The following is a 19514-nucleotide window of genomic DNA, read 5'->3' as shown; positions in this document are numbered from 1 at the left end:
TAAATATAGTAAAAATAAAGCTAAAAAATAAAATGAAATTAATTTTATTTCCGTTGTTGTTTGATATAAAATAATAATATTTGTATAATATATTGTAAATTAAAAATGTATCTGTAATATTGGATAAATAGTAAAGTTATTAAAAATAAAAATTAATAGTTTGTTACCGGATAAACCCAAATAAAAAATAGAATATATTGTTAAGGAATGAAGAAAATATTTATTTTATAAATATCTATATTTTATTATATTATTATTTTTTTACACTAAAAAAATAAAAATAAATAATGTGTTTTTTTAACCACCAAACTTCAGTTTTCTACTATTTGAATTCTATATTTTTCGTAAAAATAGTAATTTTATTCTCACAAAATATCTTTAAATACATTAAGGAAGCAACGTCCCACCCACCGTTAGGATTCCTATTTTAATATTAGATACAAACCAAAATTTTTCTCAAACTTATCAAAAAGACACACCCGAATATTTTTATATTATTTTTAATTATTAATTTAATTAAAATACTATCATTTTTTAAAATATACTTCTTTCATCCCATTTTTTATGTTCGATTTACCTTAAATATGAGATTTTAAGTAAAATATAATTAATAAATAATTTAAAATTATATTAATAAAAATAATTATTATATAATAAAATTAATAATAAATTAAAATTAAAATAACTAATAATATAATTAAAATTTTAAAAATATGAATGTATAATCATATTTCTTATAAAAAAAAAAAAAAAAAAGAAACAATAAAATAATGGACTGAAAAAATGGAATAAAAAAAAAAAAGAAAGTTACTAATAACAAACCAAACGCGGCCTTAAACTGAGATCCAACGGAAGACAGGTGTTATCCAATTAGGTTACACATCATAACGGGAGAGCCCGGGACCTGTGGACCCAAGGTGGAGACTTTTCCCCGGGCATTGTTGGCGATATCTGCCACGTCAGATAATATCCAAATAATTGTGGGGCGAAAATCCGGGCCGTCCAATAATCGCCATTAGCTGGTGATAAAACCTAGAAAAGATGGGATAAGGTTATGATTTGGACGTTTGCAAACGACGTCGTTTTGGGTTCATCAAGACTTTTCAATGGTACAATAATTTAGAAGCAATTAGGAATTTCCACAAATGCCAAAATATTGAGGAATTATTTGTGATTTGATGAATATATAATATGTTAAAAATTGTGGAAATTAAGAATATCATTTATGACGTCGGTTAGTAAATCACATTCTCGAAACTGCAATATCAACTAAAGAAAAAATGAATTTGAACTAAATAAAAATAACTACTACAAAAGTTAGCCAAAAAAAGTTAAATATATACTTCAATAAATTTATACGCCATAAATTAATTATATAAAATATTTTATAAATTTATATATAATTAAATTTTAAATTTATAGTATATAATGAAATATTTTATTTATCTGTTTTTTTTTAATATAATAAAAAGAATTGTTTAAATGAGTTGAGCATATATTTACATGAAGAATGAAATATTAAATTTAAAAATAATAATATTTTAATAGTTGATTAAAAGATGTAAGATAGTTTTTATATTTTTACTGTACTTTATATATAAAATAATGTAAAAAATAAAATATATTTGATATATGTTTGTAATTACTTTTACTGTAATAAAAAATTAATAAAAAAAATAATCCTTTCAATTAGGACAAAAATAGTATATATAAACATATTAAAATAAACTTCATTTATCCAAAAAAAATTGTATCTATCACCCGTTAAGATTATGAACAGTCATATATAATAAATAATTTTTATTTATCTATAATTTTATTACTCTATGAAAAATAATAATCAATTTGATATTTTTTTTTATTTACTAGGATCCTTCACTACCTTTTTATCATTTTATTAAATAAATTTTTTATAATACTTTTATTTTATTTTTTATCTATTTTATTTTAATAGTATAATATATTGTTTTTCAGTTTCCATATTAAACCAAATCTACTACCTAATTTTATAGACGAAAGAAACATAAAGCATGACTGGAAAAATCAAGCAAACGTGCTAATGACGAAAAGTAAGATATGAAATATATTGCTATGTGTACGGTAAGACTTGTTTTAAATTGTCGTTATAATTGCTTAGAATTTTATACGTATGTACGTACTGTATTACGATATTATATACATATATGACTGTATTCTTTTTTCGAAAAAAAAAATATATATATTTTAAAAAATTAATATATTATACGTATTTATTTATTTTTTATTATTTATATAAATTTTTATACTTTATATAAAAAAATATTTTTTCAAACTATTTTACAAAACAACATACCCTATATTGCATTTAAATTTATATACTTATATATATATATTTACTATCTTAAAAGAAATAATATTTTTTTAATAAATAAAAATATTAGAAAGATTTAATGATTTTATTTTTTTGCAAATAGCTGTTGTTATTGTATTGAATTAAAAAAAAAAATAACATAAAATGACAATACGGCGATATAATTAAACATATGTATCTCCGTTTAATTAGAAAATAAATTGCTACTTTAGAGTAGAGTTTAATAAATTAAAAGTAGTATAAAGATAATTGTTATTTTCAGTGTAAAAGTAATGGTAAAATAGGATTATTTATAAAAACAAAAATAAAATATTTTTAAAATAAATAATTAATAATTGAATAATTCAAAATAAAAAACATATATTTTTTTTAAATTAGCTAATAAAGTAATAAAATATAGTTGAACTGACATAAGATAGTCTTACATGTAACACATATTAGGATTTATTTTGGCATAAAAATATATATATAAGTATTAATTGTCAACATATACTTTTATTTGTGGTTAACAGTAACAAATTGATATTCTGCAAATATATGTCCCAATTTATATTAAAAATTTGTAAGTGTCTAAAATATATTATCTAAAATTTTAAAATATTTTACTATTATTACTTTTATTATAATATAATAATATTTATATGTAATTGATAAAAAATAATTACATATATATTTGGCATAAAGAATGAATTATTATTTATTGAGAAATAATTTTTCATACAAGTATTGAATGAAAATGTGAAATAAATAAATAAATATTATCAAGAAAAAGCAAATAAAACGAAGGTTGAGACCAGATAAATATCCATCTATTTATTTTTTATTATATATATTTGTAATAAATATGGAAGTCAGTGCTTCAACAATTACTCATTTCTTACACGTCACTGGTAGATTATGGGTTTGATCTTTGGTCAAGAGACAAATGATATTGACTTAAAGTAAAAGGATGATTTAATAATTTTATTTAAATTAAAAAATAAAATATTGTTTAATTATGGTTTAAAATTATTTAATTAATATTTATTTAAATAGTAATTAATACGATATTTATCTGAACAATAATATAATTTTATTAAAATTACGCAAAAGTAAATATTATTATTATTCATTTTTTTTTAAAAAAAAAAAACAAATTCTGATTTAAATTTTTATATCCAAATCTAGATTCTTTATGAGGAATAATTTTTTAATAAAAATATATTATCGCTTAAATTAACATTTAAATAAGTAATTAAAATTCAAACTAATATTAAATATGTTGGTTGATTTATGTTTGTAGATAAATAAAATATATAAATTATGTTTATTCATAGTAATAAATTCTATTTTTTATTTTATATTTCATTTGTTTCGGAACAATAGTTTCATTGGATTAGACCGAGATTAAATAATAATAATATTATATTAAAAATAAATATAAAATATATATTAAAAGATTAAAATGTCATTCTGAGTGTATTCATATAAAAAAATATAAATAATTTTAAGGTGATATGTTTAATTTTGAAAATAAAACTATCATTTTAAAAGAAACAAAAATGAAAATATTGAACAATTGTTTTGGAATTGGAGTAAGTATCATTTAAGATAGTTTTATTTACAAATAAAAGGTACTTAATATATTCATTATTATTATTATTATTATTATTATTATTATTATTATTATTATTATTTATTTTTACATCTTTAATCAATATGATTTTATATTTTATTTATTTATATTTTTACGAAAAAAAACAATAATTTTGATTTTTATTATTATGAGTTTTTTAGATAAAATGGGATTTGTTCTCGGGTGGGTTTGGTTTGGGTATGTGTTGTGAGTGTGCATTATGTATATTATTGTGAAAAAAAATTATAAAAATTAAATAATAAATAAATTGCGAAAAAAAAAATAAAATCAATGATTATTGCCAGTAATTTTCATTTTGTTCTCCAATCTTAATTTTTAATTGTAATTCAAAAAAAAAATAATATTCTCTCCATTTTAATTCAAATTATTATTTTTATCATTTTTGTCTGTCACACTTCAAAGTAATTGTATATTAATATTAAAACACCTTTAACTTTTATTTAAATTGCATACATATCATTACAAATACAATCATTTTATACATTAAGTCAAAAGGACAAAAATATCAAAAAAATTTTACATATTTTTACGAATTAAAATATTATTATTTTTTTAATTTACTATAAACACCTTAAAAAGCCTCATTTGATTTGGGACGAAAAAAGTAATAAACAATACAAAAACTTTCTACAAAAATTAAAAAGTAAAAAAAATAAATAAAAAATACTTCAAATACTCGTTAAAAAAGTAAAAAAAAAAGTCACATATTCAACTTAAAATAATACTCCCTCCGTCCACTTCCAATGTTTACATATTTCTATTTTGGGACGTCCAATTACAAAGTTAACATTTCATTAATACTTTACTTTTTTCCACAAATACCCTTACTTTACATCACATCATTACTTTTACACACAAAAAAAAGTAATGACAAAAATGTCATTAACTACTTTTAACTACTCACTATAATTAAAATACTGCACCAAAAGTAAATGTCAACCTTCTAAATGGACGGAGGGAGTATATTTTATATTTTTACACAATGTCTAATATCACATGAAAAAAAAAATCAATATATCTAAAATACGTAAACGAAGCTATATTTCATGTAATATAAATAAATATTGTTTAATTTTTAAATATTAAATTAATTTTTAATGCAATAAAAAATAATTAATTTAATATTTTAAATTTTAAATTAATTAGTGAATAGTGATGTTTGAATTTGAGTTTAATTTTGTTTTCAAAAAATAAAAAATAAATAAAAATTTTGATTTTAAATAATAAAATTTTAGATTATAATAATTATTTGATAAAATAAATAAATAAGTATTGATAAGATCCTTTTATGTGCTAAAAAAATTAATTTGATATATATGTAGAAAAAAATTAATGAAGAGTAAAATTTAAATTGAATTTGATATTTTATGTAAATTAATGACTAAATTAAAAATTGTATAATCATGCACGTTTTGTTGTTAATTGTGTTTAAATTAGTAAAAGTAGTTTAATTGCTTTTGTTTTCTAATTGTTCATATTAATTTATAATTATATAATTTCTTTTAAAAATCAAGTTAATACATAAAATATTTAATATAAAAGTGTTGTAAATATACTTTATTTTATTTTTTATCCAATTTAAAATTCAATTAAATAATATTTTATCATAAATATTACGGTTCGTTTCTTTTGACACAAAATTTCAGGTTTTTACTGTTTTTGAACTATATGCTTTCCGAAAAAAAAAATATATTTTTTTAACAAAATATTATATCATACATCATTTTAATATAAAATATAAATTAATTTTTTTTTAAACCCATCGAATCAAAAGAAACATACCCTACATAAATTAAGGGGTGTGTTTCTTTACCCAAAATTCTCACTTTTTTATTATTTGGTCTCTGTATTTAAAAAGAAAAAATACAATTTTTTTTCTCACAAACATTCTGTCAAATACTCCCTCCGTCAATTTACAAAGTTTACATTTACTTTTGGCGCGGTGTTTAAGAAATAATAGTATTTTAATTATAGTGAGTAGTTAAAAGTAGTGTAATGACATTTTTGCCTTTTTTTTGTGTAAAAGTAATGATGTGATGTAAAGTAAGGGTATTTGTGGAAAAAAAAAGGGTATTTAATGAAATGTTAACTTTTAATTGGACGTCCCAAAATATAAATATGTAAACATTGTAAGTGGACGGATGGAGTATTATTTTATTATTAAACTCAAACCAAATTTCTTCTCAGACTAATAAAAAAAACAAGCGTATTTATAAATAAATAAGGGTGTATTTCTTTATACAAAAAACCTCAAGTTTCTACTATTTGGACTATGCATTTTCTGAAAAAAATATATATTTTTTTTCTCTCACAAAACATCCTATTATTTATTATTTTAATACCAAATTCAAATCAAAATTTTCCTATTAAATTTATTAAAATAAAAAAACCCTTAAATAAATAAGATCAATCGTACAGGACAGAGGAAAGATTGGGATATATGATTGGATAATAGTAATTCTTTTTTTTTTAAATAATAATACTCATTCCGTCCACAAACTAATGTCCAAACAACTATTGTCCTTTTTTTTTTTTTAAACACAAAATTTATATTTTTATCCTTAATTCATTTATTATTTTTAATCTCTACCATACACTTAAAGACAATTTTGTCCATTCATAACAAAAAAATAATTACCTAAAAAATCGTGCAAATATACTTTAGAATAATAGAAATTATACTGAGGAAGTAATAAAGTAGTTATCCATGGACAAACGAAAATTAAAAAAAAAAAAAAAAAAAAACAAAAAAACCATTAATTAAAGTGTTGTCTATTCACGAAGAAATTACATCAATTAGAAAATTCAAACCCACGTGATGAGAAAATTGGAGAAAAAAAATAAAAATAAAATAAAAAGAATATATATTTTTCCATTCAGATATTTTGTTTTCCCAGAATGAATTATTGTGAAAATAACAGACGACTAGTCGATGCTTTTACTAATTATAGTTGCAATAAATACATACTGACAAATATATAACAACTTGAAATAATCTGACACTCATTTACTAAAAATAAATACCACCATGAACGAGTTTTTTTTTGTTTTTTACTATGTTGGTCCACTTTTCTCCTCCGTTATTTATATTATCACACCTTATTGTCATTTTATTTTTAGAAAACATAATTATATATTCAATCTCATTTTAATTTTATAATTAATCTTAATTATATTATTTAATTATATTAATTTATAATTAGTTTTTTTTATATAATAATTATTTTTAATAACATATTTTTTAATTACTTACTAATTATATTTTGCCTAAATTTTCGTATTTACGTAAACAAGACAAAAAAAAAATAGGACCGATAGAGTAATAAATTGCATAGTTAGTAGGCTCTATTGCATCTAATAATCCCTTTGACCAAACAATAAGTATACATTTATTTTTAGTTCGGAGTTTAAAAAATAATAATATTTTAATTATAGTAGATAGATAAAAATAGTGTAATGACATTTTTGTCTTTACTTTTTTAGTATAAAAGTAATAAAAAAATAGTGTAATGACATTTTTGTCTTTACTTTTTTAGTATAAAAGTAATAATGTGATGTAAAATAAGAGTATTTGTAAAAAAATATAGGGTATTTAATGAAATGATTACTTTGTAATTGAACATCCCAAAATAAAAATATGTATACTTTGTAGCTGGATAAAGAGAGTATATCTTAATTAAATTTTATCATTTGAAAAATTGCACAATCTATTTTTTTACTAATACAAATTTCAATATATATAATATATACATTTTTATTTTTTTTATAAAAAATTAATATTCAATATAAAATATTACTTTTACATTATCGATACAATTTTTTTTACTTCACATAAAAAAAATATATATTTTTATTTATATTATGATGATTGTATAATCAACTATAATTTTTATTTTAGGCAATATATTCAAACTATATTTTTAATAAAAATTAATAAAAGTATTTATATCTATATATATATATATATGCTGACAAAGTAAATACATTTCTAAAATATAGCGGAGTCACGGAATTTATTTCGATTGGACTTACTTGTCCCAACTCACCAATTTATTTATTTATTTATTTCTATCAATAAAATATGTTATAAATGGGATTTCTTGCTTATGTTTTGAAAACTATTTCAGTCTCATACAAATTGCTAAAAGAAAATTAAAAAATCTATTACATTGAATATTTATTTTTATTTAAATTTATAATATAAATACTTTATACGTATTTTTAGCCATCTGTGTATTTTATTTCGTATGTTTGTGAGTTCGTATTTTAATTCTACAAGTTGTCGTCATGTTGGGTGTCTTTATTTGTGGGGTTTTGATTTTGAGTTTGATTTGAATATGTATCGATATGATATTTTAAGGGTGTGTTTGTTTGGGGGATTGGATTAGATTTACACTATTCATCCAATTTTTTTCTCCCAAAAACATCAAATCAAACACTTATTTTTCATTTTTTATATTATACTAAAAATCAATTTTACATTCAAAACATTACATCAACACCTATTTATAGCACACCATACAACAATTTAAATTCAAAATTTTTACTATTCAAATCCCAACTCAAAATCCAAACTCCCAAACAAACACATCCTAAATGTAAAAATAAATTTTAATATAATATAATAAATAAATATAGATGTTTGATTTTATATTTTTTTAGAAATAAAATAGACTAAAAAATATACTTTAATTTATTTTTATATACTAAAACTGAAAATAAACAATAAGTTGTAAATAAAATTTTAAATACATATCAAATATTTATCAATCATAAAAATATTTCACAGTAATTTATAAATATTTTCAAGATAATTCTTTGAGCTTGTTTACTTATGTTCGTTTATGTAATTTTGAGTTTTAATTTGAACAATAATTTAAACGTGATATTTTGTGATATAAAATAATATATATTTTTATAAATACATTGCATATTGAAAAAATTCCAAGTACACAAACCCTTTATTTTCTTTGAGTTTTTCTTTTTTTTTTTTAAATTATTTTACTATCTAACTCTTTAAAATAATAGTATTTAGATGGTAACTGATGATAATATTTTCTATAAAAATATACTCCATTCACACAAAGTATATATATTTTTTATACAGAAATTAAAAAATAATAGTATTTATACAGTAATTGATGAAATTTTATTGTGTAAAAACTTTTTTGGCAGTTATATTTTAATTTGACGTAATGGTATTGATATAAATAAATATATATTTAAAATATTTATAATATGAAGTGTGATCAAATTTACTACAAAAAGAAAATGTATACCTTATTATCACGAGACAACAAACAATGATAAAATTATGTGTTATAGTAAAATAAAAATATACTATTATTTTTTATTAAAAAAATATTAAATAAATTTAAAATGGAAACAAAAACACAATTAAAAGCAAACACAAACCTGAAACAGAAACCTAACTATTTTAAAGTGGTGTCTGGTTAAGTATAATTAATATTAATATAGTACTCCCCTGTCCAATAATAAAATATTTATTTTTTTCATTTTAATCCGTCTCATAACAAAGTATTTATTTTTTTTAGTAATTGTACTGTCTACCTAACATTAGAAATATATTTACAATTTACAATATATTACGCAAATGTCATTACCTTTATACCACACATACTAATAAGGTTATTTTAGTCATTTTTACTTTATTTCTACTACATTCAAATATAATACTGATATTTCTAAAACTACTTAAAAAAATGAATATTTAATTATGGGACGAATGGAGTATTATATTTAGAACGAAAAAATATATTTTAAATTATAAAAAAATACTGATTGATATATATAAAATAATGCTATAATTTTGTAGGCCTAAAATTTCCCTATTTATATAATCACATCGCATTCAATCATTCTTTCAAGCAAAGGTAGCTTAGCACTATACTATATATGAATGAAATAGATTAATATAAATCAATAAAAATCAAGGATTTGTTTATATACGATGTGTGCGTGTCTTTCTTTTTTCTTTTTTTTTTAAAAAAAAATAATAATAAATAGTAGTATTTGTTAAAATAATATAGTTTTTCCATTTCACTCTAAGGGTTTTATTTATTTTTTACGTATTGATCTTTGAATATTAATTATCATATTAAAACGTAATATAAATTAAGAAAAAATTGCAAAAAATACTTCAATTAGTTTTTTATAATACCAGTAGAAGGACATTTGTACAAAAAATTATACAAATATAAAAATATTTTTAATATTAAGTACAATGACGCAAAACGTAAATGTAACCGTAGAAGATGGAGTAATATTTTATTACTCAATGAAAGTGTGTCAAATTGTTTTTAGCCGTTTTTCTCTTATGTATTTTATGTATACTTAATTATATTTATAATAATGTATTTGTAATTTATATAAAAATTAAAATAATTTTAGTATTAATGTATAACTATTTTTATTGTAATAGAAAAAAGTTTAGTACCATACCGTATCTTATAGCATCTTATAGCAAGCCCTCCCTCTTAGGTATCATAATAATGTTTTTTTTCTAGAGTGTATGCTCTAGTTAGCAAGTTAGAAAAGATATTTTGAGTGAAAATTACGAAAATAAGAGCAATACCTTCAGTTTGAACGAGAATATTATGCATTAATTTTTTTTAAGAAAAACAATAAGCTAGTGTTTTACATAAATAAGGTAAAATTGCTTATAACTCATATGTGGTTTTAAAATTCAGCATAAAATTTCTCTATACTTTAAAAATTGCATGGTAACTTCTTTATATTTTAAAAAACGTTACACGAAATCCTACCGCTATGAAACTTTCTTCATGTGATGAAAATATGATTTTTTATCTATATGTTTTGCATGACAGAGGGTTTCAAACAATATTTTTGAAAGTATAAGGGAGCGTCAAGCAATTTTTTAAAGTAAAGTGGAGATTTATGGTAAGTTCCGAAACCACATAGTGGTTTTATACAATATTTTTTAAAGTATAAGACAACGTCATGTAATTTTTAAAGTAGAGGGAAGATTTACACTGAGTTTAGAAACCACAAGAGAATTATAAACAATTTTGCCCATAAATAATACTCTCTCCGTCCCACATACCATGTCCATGTTGCCGTTTCTGTCCGTCCCACATATCATGTCACTTTCTTTTTTTTGAAAAATGATTATACACTTTAATCTCATTTTAAACTTTTTAATTTATTATTATTTTTTAATTTTAATTAAACTAATTAGTTATGTTAATCTTAATTTATAATTATTTATATTATAGGATAATTATTTTTACTAATACATTCTTAATTATCTACTAATTACACCACTCCTAAAATACCGTGTCTACAGTATAGCAGACACGGTATGTGAGACGAATAGAGTAATAAATAAATAAATAATTGTGTTAATTTTGAAATTTTGATTGTTGATTATTGATAATGGTAAAAGTATGTAATTATAATATTTATTTTTATTATTTTTAAATATTATTGTGTGCCAAAATAGTTCTTCTTGTTATGCAAATTTTGTACTCGTTTTTTTTTCTGTTACCGAGCAGAATATGCAACAACAATTCTAGGTCTTAAAAATGTATATGTTTATCTATCTTTTTTGTATTTTTATTATAAAATATCAATTATTACTAATCACAATAAAACTTATGCCTAAAAATATGAGTATATATTTAAATAACAAAGTAGGATAAATTATACTGTTTCTGTCCGGCTCTAAAGGTCTCATTTATTTTTTTATATGTTCGATATCTTTAAATATTGATTATTATATCAAAATGTAGTACAAATTAAAAAAAAAATATATAAAATACTTTCATTGGTGTCTTATAATACTAATAAAAGGATATTTGTACAAAAAAATTATACAAATACAATAATATTTTTAATGTTAAGTATAATGACATAAAATATAAATATGACTCTCAGAAGCGAACAGAGAAAATATAAAATCGCTCGTGTTAATGTGCATAAAACACCTTATTTGTCAAATTCAAATTCAAAATTTTTACTATTCAAATCCCAACTTAAAACCCAAAACCCCAACATAACAAACCCACCCATTATTACACGTGGAACATTAATAGCTTCCAAGTTGCTGAATTATCTAACATCTATCCACCGCTACATTTTAGATATAGTATGAATTATATATTATTTTATTATTACAAAATGTAATTAATAGTATTTTAATGATAATATCTAAAACATATCAATAACAGTGCGCATTAGCACGACCCGTTTCCTAATCGAGTCACGAATTCGAAATGGACCGGACCGGACTGGACCCGACCCGGAGCATTAATGCCCCTATATATGAAACCCCTGCATTCGTCTGCCATCCACACTCCGAGAAGCAGTTACCCCCAATTTTCTCTCCCACGCAAAAACATCTTCCATGGATCCATCAAAGGTACGTGAGCTACTCAATTTTCATTTTCCGATTCATTTTTCAACTCGTTTATGTTCTACAGTTCTTCTATTTATGATTTAAACGGAAATCATGATAGTTAGGCTGAAATGGAAGGATGATTTTTGTATTTAATCGTTTATTTGCCGATTGTCGATTTCTGGCGATGGATTTAACTTTGCTGTGCCAAATACAGAAATATGAGAATGGAATTCTTATGAATTTCTGATGTAAACACATTTGTGCAAACTGACAAAGCACGATCGTATTTTTCTGTATATATAAAATAAACTGAAATTGGAGAGTCGTATAAATTTGGTATGGAATGCAACGTAGAGATACGTACAAACAGTTGTTGTTCGTAGCGATTTGGGGATTTGACAGTGACGTGTACGTACGTATGTTTTTTGGTGCAGTACCGCCCGTCCAGTTCGTTCAATACGACTTACTTGACGACCAACGGCGGACAGCCAGTGTGGAATGACAACAGCTCCTTAACCGTCGGAACCAGAGGTATTTTTCACTGTGGATTTATTAGAGTGTTATTTTATGTTTGAGTTATTTTTGCACCAAATAATTTTCAATATATATATATATTTTGTTTTCTAAAAATTACTCAATTCTGTCCGGAATATTTATGCAGATATGTCGAACACTAATAAATAATGAATTTAAATGTAAAAGTAGTATAAATAAAAAAAAGTAAAATGGTAGTATTATATAAAATTTATTATGAAGTTAATAGAAAGTAATAAAATAAATAGAAAAATAAAAAAAAAATTAATTATAAAATAATTATTATTTAGTAAAAGAATGTAAAATTTATTATGAAATTAATAAAAATAATAAAATAAATAGAAAAATAAAAATAAAAATTATTATTTATTAAAATAGAATAATAAAATTATATATGAATATTTTTTAATAAAAATAAACTATAGATAAATTTAATAGTTTAGCTTATGAGTAAAATAAATGTATAGTTATTGGGAAGGTAAGGAGTATTGTATAAAACAATTTTTGGATGTTATTTTCAGATTATTTTTAAAATAGGAGAAAATTTTTCTTTTTTTTTTTTACATAGAAATTAAAGAATAACAATATTTAATGTGTAAAACTAATTGTGTCAAGTAGAAAGATAAAAAAAGTTGATTTTTTTTTTAAAATTTTTTTATTTTAAAAAGTTTAAGGAGATCTTGTTGTGAATTTGTGATATGTAGAATGGTAAAGATATATATAAAATATTAAAACTTATAAAAAAAATTATTACCAATTATAATTAAAATATATTATTTTTATCCGGCTTTAAGGGTCTAATTTATTTTTTGGGTGTTAATTTTTGAATAATTATTATTATATCAAAACGTTGTCCGAATTAGAAAAAAATTGCAAAAATATTTTTATCAGTGTCTTATAATACTAATAGAAGAATATTTGTTCAAAAAATTCTACAAATATAAAAATATTTTTAATTTTATGTACAATGATGTAAAAGATACATGTGAACTTAGAGACATCCGATATTAATATTTTTACACTAAAATAATAATAATAAACGAGCACATTCAGAGCGACCGAAAGTAGTAATAACTCTTAAGCAATCACTCTTTAGTTATTTTACTACTTATTTGTATCAGGGGAGGATCTAGAGATTTGTCGTTGCTTTGTGTTTTTATTATGCGAAAGCGAGGGATTTCGCTTGGGTATTAAATTACATGTTTGCCCATGTGGACAAAAATCTATTGTGACGATAATGTCCTTGGGACGAATTTGTAAAGTACTGTTTTCCAGGGACTAAATTTTATATTTTTAACTTCTGATTATTAAAATTACGACAAATTGAGCGAGTTTTTTGAGCTTTATTCTAAACCAGTGGGTTTAACGTTCAACGAACAGACAAGATAAAAAAACTCAATTTTGGATCCAAATAATAATTAAATGTTTTTATTTTAATTTTTTAGAATTATTACAGTATCAATATATATATATTTTAAACTCTTAACAATCTATCTATTTTTTTATTTTGATCAATTTTATAGTAAAATATTTATTTCTTTTTTAGTAATTGTATTATCCATCTAATATTACAAATATCCTTTAATTTTTTTATATATTACATAAATATTATTACTTTTATATCATATAATACTAATAATATTAGTTTAGGTTTTTACATTTATTTCTACTACATTTTAATATAATATTAATATTTTTAAAATTTTGTGTAAAAAACAAATAAATATATAGATATGAGACCTAATGAGTATATGTAAATTCCATTATCCGACCGTGCCCATTCTTATTTGTAAATAACGAAAAGTTCAGTGAGCAATTGATAATAATAGGTTCAATACGCACTATTTTGTTAATATTGTAACTCCAGGGGCTTCCCCGAAAATACGCTATTCGTCAACATCAAGTTGCACGTAGATTGCAGCAGTACGGACTCCTTTCATGGAGATCCTCCGTACATAATCAATCACGCATCGTTTTCTCAATCCAAATTGTTTGGCAATATTACAGGCCCAATCCTGCTCGAAGACTACCATCTGATCGAGAAGCTCCAGAATTTCACTCGCGAGAGGATCCCGGAGCGTGTTGTCCACGCGAGGGGAGTCACCGCGAAAGGATTTTTCGAGGTGACTCACGATGTTTCGCACCTCACCTGTGCCGACTTCCTCCGAGCCCCTGGCGTGCAGACTCCGGTCATCGTCCGATTCTCCACCGTCATCCACGAGCGCGGCAGCCCCGAAACCCTCAGGGATCCTCGAGGATTCGCCACCAAATTTTACACCCGAGAGGTAATTAGTTTCTTCGTGTTTTCCGTTGCTTTTTCAATCTAGTAACCGCCTTCGTCTGCCATTGAAATGATTTAGGCGTTTTTGAAGTTGGAATTTCTAGGGTTTACGTACAAGCAATAATAGATTTTCAGTATTTTGGGCGTGAAATTAATCAACACCAAGATAAATGTGACGACTGTTATTTGAATCTGTGAGCAAATTAAAATTTGTGATTGCGATTATGGTTTGAGATTGAATAGACGAAATGCATTCTAGATTTTTATTTATTTGAATAGAAATGCTTATATTGTTCGGTTATTTAGGATCAGATACTGCCAAGTTTAGCACGGTAATCAGTGACCTGTTTACACATATCTTAATATATGTTTGGGTTATAAAATAACATATGTTAAGTTTTAATATGATATATTTCTTCCATTTTTGAATTATAGTCTTAGTTATGTTGAATAGAAGATTTTAAAAATATTGACATTATATTAGTAGTTTGGTAAAAAAATACGGATAAAATACTTTTTTGTCCTTATAAGTATATTAGTGTAGAAAATAGTGATATTTGTGTAATAATAACGGAAAAACATAGGTGATTTTATGGTAGATATGATTGTTTATAAAAATAAAACTATTGTTTTAGAACGGACAAAAATAGTAAACAAGACTATTGTGTTGGGGTAGAAGAAGTATATTGTATTATAAATATATGTTGATCACTTTATAACATTTGTTAGATTTGTCAAATCAGCACTATTTTGATTTGATCGGATTAGCAGCTAATTCATGCTTGTTCAGTTAATAGTTATTTATTTGTACATAAATAATTTGTTATTTTGCCTTGGTGAACGCAGGGGAACTTTGACATTGTAGGTAACAACTTCCCGGTGTTCTTCATCCGCGACGCGATGAAGTTCCCGGACGTGATCCACGCCTTCAAGCCGAACCCCAAGTCCCACATCCAAGAGAACTGGCGAATCCTGGACTTCTGCTCCCACTTCCCGGAAAGCCTCCTCACCTTCGCCTGGTTCTACGACGATGTTGGCATCCCTCAGGACTACCGCCACATGGAAGGCTTCGGCGTCCACACCTTCACCCTCATCAACAAGTCCGGCAAAGTCGTCTACGTCAAGTTCCACTGGAAGCCCACCTGCGGCGTCAAGAGTCTCATGGACGACGAGGCCGTCCGCATCGGCGGAACCAACCACAGCCACGCCACCAAGGACCTCTATGATTCCATCGCCGCCGGCAACTTCCCCGAGTGGAAGCTCTACTTCCAGATCATGGAGCCCGAGCTCGAGGACAGGTTCGATTTCGACCCCCTCGATATGACCAAGATTTGGCCGGAGGACATCATCCCGCTCATGCCCGTCGGCCGGATGGTGTTGAACAAGAACGTCGACAACTTCTTTGCCGAGAATGAAATGCTCGCCTTCTCCCCGCACAACGTCCCGCCCGGCATCTACTTCTCCAACGACAAGATGCTCCAGATGAGGACTTTCGCCTACGCCGACACCCAGAGACACCGTCTCGGGACGAACTATCAAATGCTCCCCGTCAACGCCCCGAAATGTCCTTACCACAACAATCACTACGACGGGTTCATGAACTTCATGCACCGCGACGAGGAGGTTTGGTTTTTTTCGCTTTGTTGAATTGCTCGCCGTGTTTGGTATGTTGTATCGGAGATAGCTAATCCAGCTTCGATGCCGTCCTTTATAGGTGGACTATTTCCCATCGAGGTATGATCCCGTTCGCGAATCGGAGAAAGTCCCAATCCCTGATTGGTTGATCACCGGAAGGCGTACGAAGGTATGTTGCGAAGCGTATTTCAAATGACTATTTCATTTAAAATTTTAAATTTCTAACGCATTATTTATTTATTAAAGAGTCAACCGATAACTCCTTTCATGTATAAGATGGATAAATAAATTAAATGACCATCTCACTTAAAAGTTTGTAAGACAATCATTTAACTTGCGTGTTGGTTGATTCTATAATAAAAAAATAAATAATATCTATCTTTTTAAATTTAATTTTTTTTTTTGGTGAGATGGTCATTTAACACTGTAATATCGAATTGATTGATCAATGTGATGGTCGAACAGGCTGTGATTGAGAAAGAGGACAACTTCAGGCAGGCCGGGGATCGATACCGTTCATGGGCGCCCGACAGGCAGGAGAGGTTCCTCCGTCGTTGGGTCGACGCTCTATCCGACCCTCGACTCACGCTGGAGATCCGCAGCATTTGGGTTTCGTACTGGACCCAGGTAACTTTCCGGCATCCTCTTCCGTAATTCCGAGTGTTGTAACCATTTGATATGATATCACGAATTGTAACGAATTTTCGTTCTTTTCGCGCCAGGCCGACAGGTCGTTCGGACAGAAGCTCGCATCCCGTCTCAACGTGCGACCGACGATGTAAGGACCCAGACCCGGACCCGACCCGAACGAAGAAAGTCAGGCAAGTTAATAGCAATGGCCTGGAGAGTGCCTGTCGTCCTCCTTATTATGTGTTTGTAAAATATTTTCATGTGATGTAATGTAACGAGAACTACACTACTGTGGTGTGTGTTGTTTCTGTTGTGCCCTAAAAAAGCCTTCAAGTAGTGACTGCTTTTTGAGGCTTTTTTATTTTATTACATAAAAGACCTCTTAAGATGCATAATAATAATAATAGGAGGCTTGCCTTTTTGCCTTCACTACTCCCAAATTGTTCTTGTACATTTTGTACCAGATTATATATTGGGCCTGTCATTGAATCAATTTGATGAATGTATGGTTTTCTAGTGTTCTTTTTATTTATTTATGAATATGTATTTTCTGTCGAACATAATACCCTGCCAAATGTCGGGGGTTTGAACCCATGATTTCATGGTCACATATCCAATTTCTAAACCGTCATGCCATGTCTTCTAGGATTGTTTCTGTGGTGTTTTGAGTTTGTTGGACATAGGTTGACCTTCTACTTTATAAAAATTTTATTTAAAAATTAATAAAGTAGAAAAAATAATGAAAATATTGTTATTATTTGTTAAATAAAAATAATAAAATTTTACTAAATTTTAGTAGACAATAAAAAGTTATTTTTACTAAACTTTTTTTTTTCATTTAAATTATTAACTACACTAATACGTGGGTTTGTTTCAATGATTTTCAATATTCTTATTATTTTTTTGAAAGAAAATCATCGAACATGTCAAATGAATATTTATATTTTATTTTTATATTATATTAAAAAATTAATTTTATATTTAAAATTTTAATATATTTATATTAAATCAAATAATTATTTTAATTTAAAATTTTATTATTTAAAACTCAAATTCACAATTCAAAACCGAAACAAGGCCTTACGTTGAAACTTTAAATAGAAATGATTTTGATGTATTGTTTTTATAAAAGAAAAAAAAAAATACTATATATATATATATATATATAAGGATGCTCAATTTGTTATTTATAAAGAGTCTGTTCACTTAGCTGAATCGATCCTTCGTACATATTATTTTAAACATATATTAATATAATAAATATATAATACTCCGTCCGTCTCAGAATTATATTGGGTAAAAAGTACGTGCAAAAGACTTTTTTGCCCTTGTGACTACCGTGAGGGAAGGGTGAAAAGAGCCCCCATCGGGGAGTGAAATAGAACATGAAACCGTAAGCTCCCAAGCAGTGGGGTGTATTAGTGTAAAAAGTAGTGGTAATTGTGTAATAATAATGAAAAAGTAATAGTAGTTTTATAGTGATATGATTATTTATGAAAATAAAACTATTGTTTTGAGACGGACAAAAATGATAAACAAAACTATTGTATCAGAACAGAGAGAGTATATTTTATCTATTAAAAATTTCTAATTAAACGGATTTTCTTTTATATTACTAATATAATTTTTTTTATATAAAATTAAAAATACTTATACGTCTAAGAGTACAAAGATGAACAAAATCGAAATACTCCCTCCGTCCTATAATAAAATATCAATTTTTTCATTTTAGTCCGTTCCATAATAAAGTATTCATTTCATTTTTTAGTAACTGTACTATCTACCTAACATTACAAATACCCTTACAACTTACAATATATTACACAAATGTCATTATTTTTATATCACGCATACTAATAAGATTATTTTAGTCATTTCTACTTTATTCCTACTATATCTCAATATAATATTAATATTTTTAAAATTATGTATAAAAAAAAAATGGATACTTACTGATGAGACGGAGAGATCATTTTTATTTTTATTTTTATTATTCATGTAGGCTACAAAAAAGGATAGGGATGATAGCTGCTAGTAAACAACTTTTTTTTTTTTTTTTTCTAATTTT

At 24.9% G+C, this 19514-nt stretch overlaps 1 protein-coding gene across 1 annotated transcript; it reads left to right on the top strand.

The window, feature by feature from the left end:
* Window positions 1-12233: 12233 nt before the first annotated feature.
* LOC127248346 (catalase) lies at window positions 12234-17939 on the top strand. The gene is made up of 7 exons (XM_051270640.1): window positions 12234-12387; window positions 12801-12897; window positions 14908-15185; window positions 16028-16804; window positions 16896-16985; window positions 17282-17443; window positions 17539-17939. The coding sequence occupies exons 1-7, from the start codon at window positions 12373-12375 to the stop codon at window positions 17596-17598; spliced, it is 1479 nt and encodes a 492-aa protein (XP_051126597.1). The 5' UTR covers window positions 12234-12372; the 3' UTR covers window positions 17599-17939.
* The last annotated feature ends 1575 nt before the right edge of the window (window positions 17940-19514 follow it).

Source organism: Andrographis paniculata, unplaced genomic scaffold (genome assembly GCF_009805555.1).
Source record: "Andrographis paniculata isolate CXL003 unplaced genomic scaffold, ASM980555v1 Contig33END, whole genome shotgun sequence".
Lineage (NCBI taxonomy): Eukaryota > Viridiplantae > Streptophyta > Magnoliopsida > Lamiales > Acanthaceae > Andrographis > Andrographis paniculata.
Note: the sequence above shows the minus strand (reverse complement) of the source record. Positions and strands in the feature narration are given on the sequence as shown.